The sequence below is a fragment of the Pollicipes pollicipes genome, unplaced genomic scaffold, assembly GCF_011947565.3.
Source record: "Pollicipes pollicipes isolate AB1234 unplaced genomic scaffold, Ppol_2.1 Scaffold_4151;HRSCAF=4885_pilon_pilon_pilon, whole genome shotgun sequence".
Lineage (NCBI taxonomy): Eukaryota > Metazoa > Arthropoda > Thecostraca > Pollicipedomorpha > Pollicipedidae > Pollicipes > Pollicipes pollicipes.
Genome location: NW_023596439.1, coordinates 51,540 through 66,131, shown reverse-complemented (window position 1 = coordinate 66,131; position 14,592 = coordinate 51,540). Strand labels below are relative to the sequence as shown.

General features: G+C 49.8%; 1 protein-coding gene across 1 annotated transcript; it reads left to right on the top strand.

Moving 5' to 3' along the window:
- The first annotated feature begins 905 nt into the window (after positions 1-905).
- Positions 906-9,270, top strand: LOC119094846 (neural proliferation differentiation and control protein 1). The gene is made up of 5 exons (XM_037217767.1): positions 906-1,082; positions 2,352-2,418; positions 3,036-3,197; positions 6,129-6,228; positions 8,668-9,270. Exons 1-5 carry the CDS (start codon positions 1,061-1,063, stop codon positions 8,752-8,754), a joined length of 438 nt encoding a protein of 145 aa, XP_037073662.1. The 5' UTR covers positions 906-1,060; the 3' UTR covers positions 8,755-9,270.
- Positions 9,271-14,592: the final 5,322 nt, after the last annotated feature.

Genomic DNA, 14,592 nt, shown 5'->3' with positions numbered 1-14,592 from the left:
TTGCTGTGCTCGATCGCTTGCCGCCCGTCTGCCGCTCGAATAAGCCGCCGGATCTAAAGCCGCCCTAGTAAGTGGCTTACGGGATTGCTGAGGCTGTTTTGCTAGGATTTTTACGGGGCGGTGGCATAGCTTGTCAGGTACGTCCTGCTCTCAGGGAAAATTCTTTTGAGTTCCTAAAGGTAACGCAAAGTATAACTGCGTTCGCTATATGTTGCGCTTCGATATGCTCGTGTAGTCACGAGCATATGACTCTCCCAAAGAAACAGAACGCCGAACTCCGCTTTGAAGTCGATGGCTTCCTGGCATCATCAAAGAGCTAACGTCCCACCTCCGGCAAAACGGTAATAAGGCGACCGGCTCTGAGCTTCTACCCTTAGCGCACCACTGACCCGTGTCACCTCAGCTGTCAGCGGTGCTGTACGCTGCAGTGCATAACAGAGGACGCAGTCGCGCGCAGTATTTACAGAAACGGCAACAATCGCCATGTGACGTACCCATCGCCATGCTTACGTTATTATGTGAGGTGAGGCGGAACGCCGTTCCCCTATGCCATGGGCACGAACTGCATGGTTACAAACGCGCGCCATAAGATGTTCATCATATTCCATGCATCCCTTTTCGATTCATTCCAGCAGCTGGTGTACATCAGTGGACGCCATGTTTCCCGATGTCTTCCCCTCCGCCACCTCACACGATAGCTTGAGCAATGTCTAGGTTTGATAGCATGCAGATGCAGGCTTGATTGCGGTTGTTGCTCCATTCATCATGATTGAGTCGTGTTCGATGCTGCCTGCCGAGGAAACAGCAGCTCCATCAGAGTGCTGACGCCCGGCCCGCTCCGGCAGGCCCCGCCGGCCGAGGCGTCACCGGGGCGGGGCGGACGTCGGCCGGCCCTGCCCCGCCGCCCACCCCGGCCGGGCCGGCGGTGACGGCCGGTCGGCGCGGCGACCCGGAGGAGGTCAGCCACGAGCAGCCCCGCCAGAAGAAGACCTCGGCCGACACGCAGGTGGTGCGGGTGCAGGCGGACACCCTGCTCTCGCCGGCCCCCAACAGGGACAACATGGCCGACATCTACTTCATCGGTGAGGAGTGCGCCCCGGCTGCCGACCGTCGCTCTCCCCCCCCCCCTTCCCCCCAGCCGGGGGCACAGCTGCTCTCGGTATCCGTCCGCGCCGCGTACGTCGCCCAAGTGTTGCGTCAGTTTACCGCAGAGCGAATCGCGTCAGTTTACTGCAGGGCAAGTTGCATCAGTTTACTGCAGTGAGTCGCGTCAGTTTACCGTGGAGCGAGTCCCGTCATTTACCGCAGAGCGAGTCGCGTCAGTTTACCGCAGAGCGAGTCGCGTCAGTTTACCGCAGAGCGAGTCACGTCAGTTTACCGCAGAGTGAGTCGCGTCAGTTTACCGCAGAGCGAGTCGCGTCAGTTTACCGCAGAGCGAGTCGCGTCAGTTTACCGCAGAGCGAGTCCCGTCAGTTTACCGCAGAGCGAGTCACGTCAGTTTACCGCAGAGCGGGTCACGTCAGTTTACCGCAGAGCGAGTCACGTCAGTTTACCGCGGAGCGAGTCACGTCAGTTTACCGCAGAACGAGTCACGTCAGTTTACCGCAGAGCGAGTCACGTCAGTTTACCGCAGAGCGAGTCGCGTCAGTTTACCGCAGAGCGAGTCGCGTCAGTTTACCGCAGAGCGAGTCACGTCAGTTTACCGCGGAGCGAGTCACGTCAGTTTACCGCAGAGCGAGTCGCGTCAGTTTACCGCGGAGCGAGTCACGTCAGTTTACCGCAGAGCGAGTCACGTCAGTTTACCGCAGAGCGAGTCAGACGTTACTCGGAACGCCCTGGAGCTGTAAATCGCCACTGTGAGTGGCAGCCCACCAAATGGAGCTTGGTCGTAACTGATTGCACCCTTCCAGGGCATTAGTGATGCAATGAATCGCAACATTTGCTGCTCGAGGAATTGATGGCGCGCTTCAAAAAGACACATGCACAAAGCATATTCATGTTAACTGAAACGCACAAGGAATATGTGTTAAAATGCATTGCTGTCAGATAACACGCAATTTCTCTTATGACTACTATTCTTATGTTTTTAAATGCCTATACATGTAGCGTCTAAGAAAAGTTTCGTGAACTATTCCACTTCATAAATCCCTCTCGGAGAGGGTTATAGATAGCGCAGGGGCAGTGGGCATTATAAATGTTTGTACCTGCTTCCTTATTTCAAGCGCTTAATGCATTTTCTGCTTTGTAAAGTACAGCTAGGCCCTTGCTGCATTTGGACATAGGTCTCCTAGTTCTGAAAGGCTGCCTGATATCTGACCCATGGCTGACTGGCTGGCTGCTGCCATTTCCAGTGACGGTAGCAGGGATATGCGCCATGGCCATCGGCGTCACCGTGGCTGGAGGCTTCTGCTACCACAGGTGATGATTAGGTGTAACTCTGAAGCCACACGGATCTGACAAGTTCCCAAGCTTTAAGCGCGCTGTCAAGTTATTCTTTGTACAATAGGGTTGTTTGACACCGCGCGGATGTATTTCTATCTTGTTGCTTCTAATCTTTCCGTTGTTTTTCATCCTCTATTTTATCTCTTTGAAAAAGGGCACGCCATAGCCACGTGCTTGTGTAGAGCGTCAGGTGATGTCAAAGAAGACTTGGCGTGTGGTTTCGATATTTGTCGCATTCAAGTGCTTTTCATACACGCCACGGCACGGTAGATGACGTCGAGCTGCGTCCGGCCTTAAAGTTGCTGCGGGTCGCAACGGCTTGACGGCAAGTTTGCCTTGAATACCACACCGTCTAATGCCGCCACGTCACTGATAGGCTCCCTTGAAAGCCACATCCGTCATTTTATGGTGCAATGTGTGCAGGTCTCATGGCCGCGAGACATTCCTGTCTCATAAGTTTGCTTATCTGGCAGCGACCGTCGCCGGCTCGTCCTCATTCGCAGCGTCGTGGCTCGGGCCGTGTTGGCGTCTGTCCGCGGCGGGCGGTGCTGCGGTCCGCCCGCCGGCGCTCTGACCTCCCGGTGTGACCTCAGGCTGCAGAAGCGGGCCAAGGCGGCCGGCGACGCCGAGTACCCGGCCTACGGCGTGACCGGACCCAGCCGCGACCTCAGCCCCTCTGGCGACCGCAAGCTGGCCCAGTCGGCTCAGATGTACCACTACCAGCACCAGAAGCAGCAGATGATGGCCATGGAAAAGTGAGTGGCGGCCGACGCCGGCGGTCGCGGCGCGCTTCGGACGTGACGCCGGTGGCGTGTTCTGCTGCGCGTCTCGAAACACTCCGTCGGTCTGGCTGGAGTGATGTACAGCGCAAAAGAGGGTGCGGACGCCGCATTCTATGGTAAGCTCTCGAACAGCTATCCAACCATCCATAACGAACTGCGCACTTCTGTTTGAAAGGCACTATCAGGCCCGGTGAAAAGACACCAGGCACTTCGCGTACCAACAAAAGGCTCTTTGCTCGGCTCATCAGGGCCGTGTGCTCCCCTCATTGCCGGCCGGCTCAGGCTCAGAGAGCATCTGGCACTGCCCGGTCGCTGCCCGGCCGGTGCCCGGGACGTCCCCGCGTGGCGTGGCGCCGGCCTCCGGGGACGCGGCGACGGCTGATTACTGTCCCCACCGCTCCGGTCGATTAATTGGAGCCGGCGCCACCAGAGGGGAAGCGTCGTGCGAGAGCTGGGAATGGGTCGCCAGGCCGACATCTGGGCCGTGGATGCAGGTCATCGGGGCGGCGACCGGACCTGGGAAAGAGGTCAACGGGTGGGTCACCGCGCTTATGTGTTAACCTGGGACTCAGATGACCTCGTTGGTGCCAACTTTTTATCTCGTTTCCCTCGCGGTAAAGTCATGACTGCTTTAAATCACATCGACTTTGGAAGCAGATCCCTGTGATTGAGGGCCTGTCCCGACAATTGGAAGCTGGATTAGAAGCTGGAAGGACGGCTGGGATCCACGGTTGGACGTGGTCGAGTCGGGATGACTGCACCGAACCCCGAAGTCTGTTTTCCGGGTGGTCCGCTGCAGTTGACAAATGTACCTGAGTTACTCGCCAGCTGAGGCTGACCTCTGCGTCACCGAGGCTGAGTTTGGCTGAGGACCGCCTGGTAGGCGACAGCTAGGTTTCACTGAGGCTGAGTTTGGCTGAGGACCGCCTGGTAGGCGACGGCTGGGTTTCACTGACGGCTGAGTTTGGCTGAGGACCGCCTGGTAGGCGACAGCTGGGTTTCACTGAGGCTGAGTTTGGCTGAGGACCGCCTGGTAGGCGACAGCTGGGTTTCACTGAGGCTGAGTTTGGCTGAGGACCGCCTGGTAGGCGACAGCTGAGGGAGTGGTCGCAGCTATGCGCATCAGGTGGCGTGTTGGCCCGCCAGCTGGCGGGAGATTACGGCCTATATCTAGCTATATTGCCGTGGTGCTGATGGTTGAATGGCCGGAGCGTGCTCGGGTATCTGCGTACAGCGGCGAGTGGCGAACGGTATCAGCTCGAATTGTGAATGGTTCGGCGGACGACAGGTGGCATTGCTTGGTTGTTTTGGAGTTCTTGCTATTTTACTTAAATGATGGGAGAACTACGAACACCGTTGGAGAGATACTGTGTGGTCAAAGCTGTAGCATGTCTTAATTCAAGTGTCTCCCCAAATTCTGATTCAAGTGTGGCTGAGATTGAAAGTGGACAACTTTGAACGATTTGTAATATATTTGTCCGGTCGTACCTTAGCGTTCAAATAGCGCAGATCATAATGTGCCGGTGGACAGGGATGGTACCAGGTGCCGAGATGTGGGGAATGATGAAAAACATCACTGTTTACGAACATCAGCGCTGCGTTTAACGTGCATTGTTCTGACCATATCTTTCATATCTATATTCAAGATAACGGTACGCCGACATTCCGCTTGCCAGTAAAGTTCAAATGGTGCGTTTGCGTATATACCACTTGGGACAGGGACCATAGATCAAAATGTAGGGAATGGTGTAAGACATAATTTTTGCAAACATGAAGGCTAAGTCAAGCATGCGTGTACCTTAAACTTAACTTAGCCCAATAGATCAGCTATGATTGGCCATTGGCCGTAAAACTTCACATAATGCAAATGAAGCTTAACCTTATAGATTGGTCCTGTGAATCGAGACTCTGATGCACCGAATCAACCCCCTACGTGGAATTGAGGCAAAGTTCCCCGCATGGAAATGATATTAACGAAAAATTAATTCGTCGACAAGATCCGTAAATGCAATGAACCGAACTGACTTGCGCTAGAAGCGCTTTACGCCAGAATACTCAGGTCAAGCCAAGGACAAAAAAAATGGTATCGCCATTGGTGCAGCGAAAGTAATTTTGACCTTTGGCTAATCGGATTCATTGAACATTACGCGGAGACGCTGAGCGGAGTAACCCGTGATCGTCAGCCGTTTGGTGGTGGTGGTGGGGGGGGGGGGGGGCACTCAGGGCGCTGAGCGGAGTAACCCGTGATCGTCAGCCGTCTGGTGGGGGGCACTCAGGGCGCTGAGCGGAGTAACCCGTGATCGTCAGCCGTCTGGTGAGGCGCACTCAGGGCGCTGAGCGGAGTAACCCGTGATCGTCAGCCGTCTGGTGGGGGCACTCAGGGCGCTGAGCGGAGTAACCCGTGATCGTCAGCCGTCTGGTGGGGGCACTCAGGGCGCTGAGCGGAGTAACCCGTGATCGTCAGCCGTCTGGTGGGCGCACTCAGGGCGCTGAGCGGAGTAACCCGTGATCGTCAGCCGTCTGGTGAGGCGCACTCAGGGCGCTGAGCGGAGTAACCCGTGATCGTCAGCCGTCTGGTGGGGGCACTCAGGGCGCTGAGCGGAGTAACCCGTGATCGTCAGCCGTCTGGTGGGCGCACTCAGGGCGCTGAGCGGAGTAACCCGTGATCGTCAGCCGTCTGGTGAGGGCGCACTCAGGGCGCTGAGCGGAGTAACCCTGATCGTCAGCCGTCTGGTGGGGGGCACTCAGGGCGCTGAGCGGAGTAACCCGTGATCGTCAGCCGTCTGGTGGGGGGCACTCAGGGCGCTGAGCGGAGTAACCCGTGATCGTCAACCGTCTGGTGCGGGTCGGGCACACAGCGCCCACACCCACCGTTGCGTCTCTATTGACGCGGCGTTGTTTCAGAACCCACAACGGCCGGCACGGCTCCGCCTCGGATGTCGACTCGGAGGAGGAGAACGAGGAGGGCGACTACACCGTCTACGAGTGTCCCGGCCTGGCGCCGGTGAGTGCAGGCACCTGTCCGCAGCCCATCCCTTCCCGGCCAACAAAGCGCTGGCAGCATTCCTGGGGGCGATGCGTCGGTGTACAGTTCTGGACAGTTCCTCGGGCGGGCGGGTGAAGAGTGCCGGCGGTAGCCGCGTTAAGCCCGGCGTCAAGTGAGGCTTGAAATGTGACGCATCCACAGCGCAGATTTGATGCGCACTGTTGCAACCTACGAATGTGTGGCCGTTATGAAATCTACTTTGACCCGATGGTAGTGACCGCTGCCACATCATATAGCAATGATATGCAGCAAGTAACGTCATGTAATATATCGTGCCATTTGGCACAATTGCCCAATGTTCCTATCCTTCGGTATGGTTTTGCTGAAGTTAACCGACCACCAAAATATCAGAAGCTGTTTAAATCCTAATATCAGCCAATAATCAGAGTTCGCTATGAAAAATCTTTATTCTTAGCTTTTATTTAACCATGTTTTTCGTGACGGTGACCGTAAGCATTGCCTTGAATCTTCGATAAACCGATATGATTGCTGGATATCTTTATTAATTCAGTACGTTGTTGCGTATCGAAGTTCGGTTATTTCAGCATAGCAGCCCTGTTGCCACCTGTGCCTGGTGTGAACGTTGGTGGCCCAATATCGCTGGACTGTTGTGGCACAACAAGGGAATTTCACGGTGCAAGCCTTTCAAAACAAGCTCAGCAATAAAAATTATGATCTTACTACGCGGGCTATGCGTCGCACTTTTTACGCCGCCGGATTTTGAGTGAAGTTTTCAGAAAAATAAAAAAATACACTTTTGCATATTTGTGTTTTCACAACTTTGCTTGGGTTTTAGACTTGCTGAACGGCAACTATTAGATGACGACATTAAACATGCTCTTTTTGGGACAAAGGCCTCGGCACCACAGTATGAACTCGGAAATTAGGGTAATTCAGTTAAAGGGAGTGCTCCACATTCGCATGGGGTTTCGAACTGAAATAGTTATCTTGAAGATCATTCGGTGCAGTTCACAGTCCTGACCTTAAGGCCAAAACCGCCGTAGTCTCTGAACTGCATACTCGCGAATATGTGCGAACTATGTCAGGGAGACTTTCAAGGCCGCCCAGGCATCCATGTCCCCAAGATAGCGTCATTGAGATCTTGCCATTCCATTAGCTACGTGGTGGACAAGGCCAAGCAAAATATAATCTTGGAGTCGTTCATATCTGACGTTCGTGTGCAATATGCATTCCAAATATAACTGGCGCCAATTGGCTTTCAATCGATGTTGTGCAAAATACGATGAAGCAAACAATGCCGCATGGAGAAACATATATACCAGACAGAGAAATGTGTTGTCTAAAGCACTCTTTTCCAGCTAAAAGCGCACCAATAGTTACAACTGGGCCATCATAAGTGATCCATCATATCTGATGCTTGCTTCAATATCTTCAAATGTGGAACATTCCATTTAAAAACATTAGTTCGGATATTTGATGAATCATGTCGGAGAAAAGTGCTCAACCAATCCATCGCAAAAATGTGCATCCTAGAACGTGACGTTTTGTGGAGATCATCCCTTAAGCTGGAACTTTCATCGCTTATCAGCACGTGCAGTTCAGAAGAAGACGAACCAAGCAATGGTTCGGACCGCAGCACGGCGTTATAAAATGTTTCGTCCTTAGTGTGTTTTACAAAAACACCGAACAACAAATTTGGTGAAATTATCAATCATTAACATTCATGGATATTTTTTAGTTTTGTCCCCTACCTTGTCGTTTTTCTTAGCATCATTGAAATTTGGTTAGCCAGGGGTGCATAACTCACACGTTTCACATTGATGTTCTTATATGTCACCAACACTTCACCCACCTTCGTTTTGCCACCCATGCGAACCATTTGATAGCAATTATCATTAACTCGTTACGTGTTTGTGGATGTGTTTGCACCCACAGTACACCCCCACGCAATGCACTGCTGGTCTTCCACTCACAGTAGTTGTTAAACATTGCCGTTTGCATTCGAGCCCATCACCCCTGCTGAGCTGCACCAAACCAATTGTTCGGCTTAGTTTGTCTCCGACCATTTGAATTAGATGGCATTGTGGGGAGCTATTTCTCGTGGCACCAACTACTGTGGCACGGCCGTCCCGTACCAGGCGGCGATCTTTGACTTGTCGCTAGCGACTTTTCGTGATCACTCGGACCAAGCAGTGCACATTACTGGGAGAGGTGCCAGTTCCCGCCGGATGACAAGTCCAGTACTTTTTCCCAGAGCACAAGGATGACGTTACGTATTGAAACTGTTGAATAAAGCAAAACTGTCAATCACATCGTTCATCTCAATACGTTATTTCTATAGGGCCTTGCCCATCCTACCAGCCAAACGATACCGTTCCATGTTGTGCCTCGAAATGATCGTTGATATGACGCATTAACCATTCGACTCGTTCCCAGACGGGTGAGATGGAAGTGAAAAACCCGCTGTTCCAAGACGATCAGACTCCCGCCCCAACTACTCTTGCCGACGCGAACGGCAAGTAGGGCGGTGGAGCGGCCGTACACCCAGCGCCCTCTGGTCCTGGAACGGCAGCCAGCGCCCTCTGGTCCTGGAACGGCAGTCAGCGGCCTCTGGTCCTGGAACGGCAGCTAGGACCATGTGGTGCCGGAACGGCAGCCAGCACCATCTGGACCCAGAACTGCTGCCACTCCGTCCTGTTCTGGAACCGTGGCTAGCGCCATCTGGCCGCGGAACGGCACCCAACACAATCTGGGTCCGGAACAGAGGCCATGACATGAAGAATGGAGGTGGTAGAAGGCGCTCTCTGGTGCTGCACACTTCCTGGACTTGGACGGGCTCCAGCACCTTCCGTTTCCAGGCTAGAGGTAAACGATGTTGTGGGGCTGGCGGGTGGCGCCCCCCCCCCCCCTCTTACGCTGGGTCTTTTGGGACGGACCAGGTTCTGTTTACACTCGTACCGACGGGCCTCACCAGGCTTGGCAGGCTGCTGTGGTGGTCTTGCCGTTTGTGTTGTCTAAAATACAGCATACACTGATGTAGTATTGTGTGAATATGTAGATCAAAGCTATTTTCGTAACTTGCCATCGTGACTAAGCTTTAACCGTTGATATCTGAATAACGTTTATCAGCAATCGAAGCATAAATTTTATGTGGACACTTCAATGGCGTATTTGAGTGGCAATGTCAGGCCCGATGTTTTCACGGTCAATATTTATCAGGTGGTAGATGAAGCTCTGTTAGCACCAGAGTGTAGTAAAAAGCTAGTCACGAGATTAGCGAGAGAGGGCATTCTAATGTATATAATAACGCCTATACATGCTAACGTGCATTAATATTGAGCTTTTATTTCCGTTCCGTGCATATCAAAATTACTTGATGGCATGTCATGCGTAGGACCTGCTGCAGCTGAAGCTTGCACAATACTAAATGCTTGTCCGGGATAGCATGCTTTCTTACGGCGTGATCTAGCGTAGCAACCAAAGTTAGGAGAGACTCAAACATAAACCTCTTTTCCCCGTCCCGATGTCGACATCTTGATGATCACAAAAATATCCAATAGATAATTTCAGTCGTGTTTGCCTGCGATAAGCAGACGATAATTCAATTATACTTAATCTAGCACGCTACACGTATTATCCGCAGGTAGAAAAGTTGTTTGGTCTTTGTGCGATTTGATACACGGCGGGACAATTAGCTCCGATTGACATACAGCCCTGTACGTTTCGGGCGGAATGAGGGAGCAGTGGCCGCTCGCTCTCCAATCCCGGCAACATTATCTTTACGGCGCTGCTTGGAGGTAGATGAACTGGTGCTATCTGATCCATCTTTCGATCGCTTTAGATGGTGGTACAGCTCCACTATTTCTACGGACGGTTGTCGGTTGTAGCGAGAGTTGAGCTCGCTGAAAAGAATCTGCCGTAGGTGCAGGCTCGGGGGCTTGATGAAATGCATGCCATCTGGCGTTATCAGGCTCTTAAATGCTTCTCCAGCGCAAAAATGCAATCGGGCCTAAAATAGCTATGATAATATCTTTACGAGCTAGTAAACGCCTGATCAACTGATCATGTTTCTAAAGCATATTCTGATGCAAATCAGGAATGTGCGGACACATTCGTTGTACCTGTTTTGCGTTGTTCGCATGACGTCATTGCCATTATCGTGCGGGGATGGGTCCTTCATCTGACAGGGACTCCGGCTACACATTGGCGGCACTCACCGGTAACATGCGAGAATGGGTGGCTTCATATCTGGTAGCTAGTTTAGCCTGGGACGCCACTTCGTCTTAGGGCTGACATACTGACCCAGAGCTTCCTGTAAGTTCATTGCCAAAGACCTCACAGCTGCGCTTTACGTGAAGGCACTTGATGGCCTGCGCTATTACCATACATTTTAAACACATTAGGGGTACAGCATTGTCTCGCGCTATCGATGGAAGGGCATGAGTGCCTGCATGACATGGCACGAGCGCACCCATGCACCACTCTGACCGCTTCGGGTGAGGAATACAGGGAGTCATCAGCTCTCAGTGCCTCTGCGGGTCGGGCAGACTGTACTGGGCGTGCACTGCAAACTGCGCTGAGGCACTTGCGAAATGTGGAAGGCGTGGGCTCATTGTAACCATAAAACTATATAATGCCTCGCTGTATTATCGTTGATAAGTCGCACTCAGTAATTTGTTCGAAATTTTGGTCCAGTGGCATGCAATGTGCGGAAGTTTAGTTCGATGGTAAAGCCGTCAAGTTCAGCTATTCTAATGCAATGTGGCCTACTGTATTTCTAAAAATCACCGTTTCTCGTTTTCTTCTTTTCTTCTATACCACTGCAGCTTAAAGGACTAATCCTTAAGAGTTGGAGTTAGCACATGCATACACGTACACACACACACACACACCCACACACACCACACCACACACACACACACACACACACACCACACACACACACCACACACACACACCCACACACAACACACACACCACACACACACACACACACACATATATATATATAGATATATATATATATATATATATATATATATATGTATATATATATATTGTGTGTGTGTGTGTGTGCGTATATATGTGTGTGCATCACTATTTAGCACAAACCGATGCATGCAAGGTTATCTTGATCCTCGGTGCTAAACTGCGGCGCTTGATGTCCGGGCATAAGCTTTTCTTGTCGTACTCTTACTGCGCGCGTAATGCACGTGCTGCGCGGTATTACTGGGCACATAGTACTGAGTATGTTAGTCTTTTACCATTGAGCCCGGAATAGTTACTGAGCGCAGGGACGAAATGGGCATATATTTTTCAGGAACCACATAGAATGCTTTGTAGACACGACAAATATATATATATATATATATATATATATATATATATATATATATATATATATATATATATATATATATATATATATATACATACATGTGATGTTTATGAAATGTGTTGTCACGCGTGCCGTAGGAGTTCTTGTTGCCCTGCTCTGTTAATCGCATTTAATCTCGCTCTCGCTTGGCCCCGTTATGTACCTGAATATACCTGTGTTCTCGTGAGAGGTCTGGGGTCTAGGGAGCTCCGTTTCAGCCGCGCTGGTCACCACGGCAGCAGCCCGGAGCACGAGCACGGGACGCGGTGCCCGTTTTGGCAACTCCGCAGAACCAGCAGCTCTTGCGCTCTTGCCGACTCATCTAATATGCACAGATTCATTAATAATTCCTCCGTCTGCGGATGGTTAACATATTCACTGGCAATAATGATTTCACATCGTGTCAAACAGCTGATCAGGACATGGGCTATTGCCTCGAAGTATCCACACACCGCCCGGCCAGGCCGGAGGTTGCATTGCGGGCATGTTTGGCGAGGTAGCCGAGGCTCGAGACCCGCTTTGAACCGCTGGGCGCACCACAGCAAACCAGCACTGGTGCAAAGTATAAAACCATGTTATCCTTTGAACTTTTCCATGATACGTCCTTGTTCTCTGATGAAATGTTTTGTTAGACGTATATGTTTGCTAAATGTGACCTATTTTGAAGTTTTTGGAACCTATGAGGTAAATATGTCAGGTGATTTGGAAGAGATGGATTAGTTTTCACGATGATAAGCTTTGATCGTTAGAAAGAAGTCTGCTCGACAGATTATCAATGTCGAACAGATTCGGTTGCCAATTAACGTACGTCAGTAATCAATGTGGACTATACACTGAGACTAACACGGAGGTGCAGAATGGAGTCTAGACCTCCTATCAATCTGTCTATCATGAATCAGCGTTTTTCTCCATTCGGTCATTAGTCTACTCCAAATTTCAAATTGCCTGCTCACATAAGATCATTTAACATGATCCCTTCTGATTGAAGGACATTGCAAGATGATTACCTTGTTGGGACTAAGGTATTGCCATCTTTCAGGTAGTCATAAATACCTTCTCACGGTTTTGCCAAATTCGCGCTTAGGATCTTGCGTAGTCCATCGAACGAAGTAGCAGGAATATCCACACAAGGTTCAAACTCACTTTTAAAATTTTCCCTTGCATCAACATGTGGTAAGTATTACACCTGGGTCGCTATTTCCGTGTATCAAGCCCAGCGAGCTTTGTGAGCAACCGCAAGCATTATTACTTGACTGTCTGAGATAACTTCTCGATTGAAAGCACATTTTTGAACCGACAGCGTAACGAATGGTAACTACCCATGTAACACCTATGGCATTGAGATAATGAAGAGGTAAAACATCACGATATTTTCGCATACGCCTCCAATGTATAACCTCAAACATGATGTCGGTGTGGTGCGTATATGCTTCTGCCTACATAATGGTTTGTAATGCACGTCTGGTCTGTAACCATGGCCTGTCATGACGAAACGTTTAAGCCAGTATCAGATTGTGGATGCAAATGCCAATATATTCGCATACATGCCAAAAATTATATATATATATATATATATATATATATATATATATATATATATACATATGTATGGCAAGGCTGGGGCCATTTACAGCGCGGTATATTATGTTATATCAGTTGTTCTCATGTCGCGTATAAAGAGCGTGTTTCGGTGAATTTTTTTCGGGCAAAATAAAAATAAATGCCTGCCAATGTTGTTTCTTCTATGGGGTACCGCTGGAAGACATTTATTTCTGTGTTACACCACGCTCTCTTCTAAAATCACATGAAACATTACTGGTGCAGCATAACAACACGTGCACTAATTTATACCAGTTCATCGAACTGCAAGTAGTTGCAAAATACGTAACTTTGTGTTGTGTGTGGATGAAATTGCAAATTCGAAAAAGGCGCCTACAATGCGGCATGCAGTTTATATAACTTGCCTATGATACACAATCGTGTGCGCCAACTGACGCAGTGTATGGGTTATTGGTTTTACACCACGGCAGGCTCAGCGTTTAAGGCTTTGGGGCTCATCTGAAACGTGATATAGGTCATGGAGCTAAAAATGGTGTTCTGCCAAATTTTTAAGCTTCACACACTGGCGTGAATGCTTTAGACTTACTAAAAGTATCGACGCGTGATATGCTGTGTACGACCGCATTTGTAGTGAGCGGTCTTTTTCTAGATTAGGAACGAGTTGACTAAAACGTCGACAAAGACGATTCCATCAACTTGGAAATCGTTTACATCGACACGCCGAAAACGTCGAACGCACCTTACGAAGTCAGGCGAAGTCTTACAGACGACCAAAGTCATCACTGAAGTTGCTGTAGTGTTCGACCAGTAATGCATGCATGTGAAATCTGCGTCACGAAAAAATTTGGTCTTGGTTTGGAAAGCCTGTTACTGCTTCTTACCATGTGCGCATATTGTTACAAATGCCTGAGTAAGAGATCGGGGAAAAAGAGACGCATGACTTTACTAACCCTGCGCTGATGTTTTGAATTTCAAACTGGTCAATGTAGTAGCATTACGTTAAATCATACCGGTCTCCGCAGATGTAAATAGAACTAGGAAAACGTTAGGTCTACGCATGATGGAAACTTTTTGAGCTATAGATTCCTGTATTTACTATGAACACTAAAAATATCGGTGATATTCTATACGAACATTTACCCGGCACAGCATGAAATAGGAAGCGACTTCTTTGGTATGTATATAGAATCCATGTATATATAAATATATATATATATATATATATATATAACGCGTAGATTGCAGGCAAATTATTGTGATGGTTTCGATAAGGACATTAATCACTTCGGTGCAATCCGTCTGAGCTATAAGTTTGTTTGAATGATGTTTATGAAAACAATGAGTCAGAATCAGATATATTCATCGATTCCGAAGCCAATTATTTTCTTATGCTAGATCTGACATGCACGTATGTTGCGCCATAG

Excerpts from the sequence above, each read along its gene's own strand:
- LOC119094846 (XM_037217767.1), top strand. The coding sequence starts at position 1,061 with ATGGCCGACATCTACTTCATCG. Across the intron at positions 2,419-3,035 it reads GGAGGCTTCTGCTACCACAG|GCTGCAGAAGCGGGCCAAGG; the intron begins GTGATGATTAGG and ends GTGTGACCTCAG. Across the intron at positions 6,229-8,667 it reads AGTGTCCCGGCCTGGCGCCG|ACGGGTGAGATGGAAGTGAA; the intron begins GTGAGTGCAGGC and ends ACTCGTTCCCAG.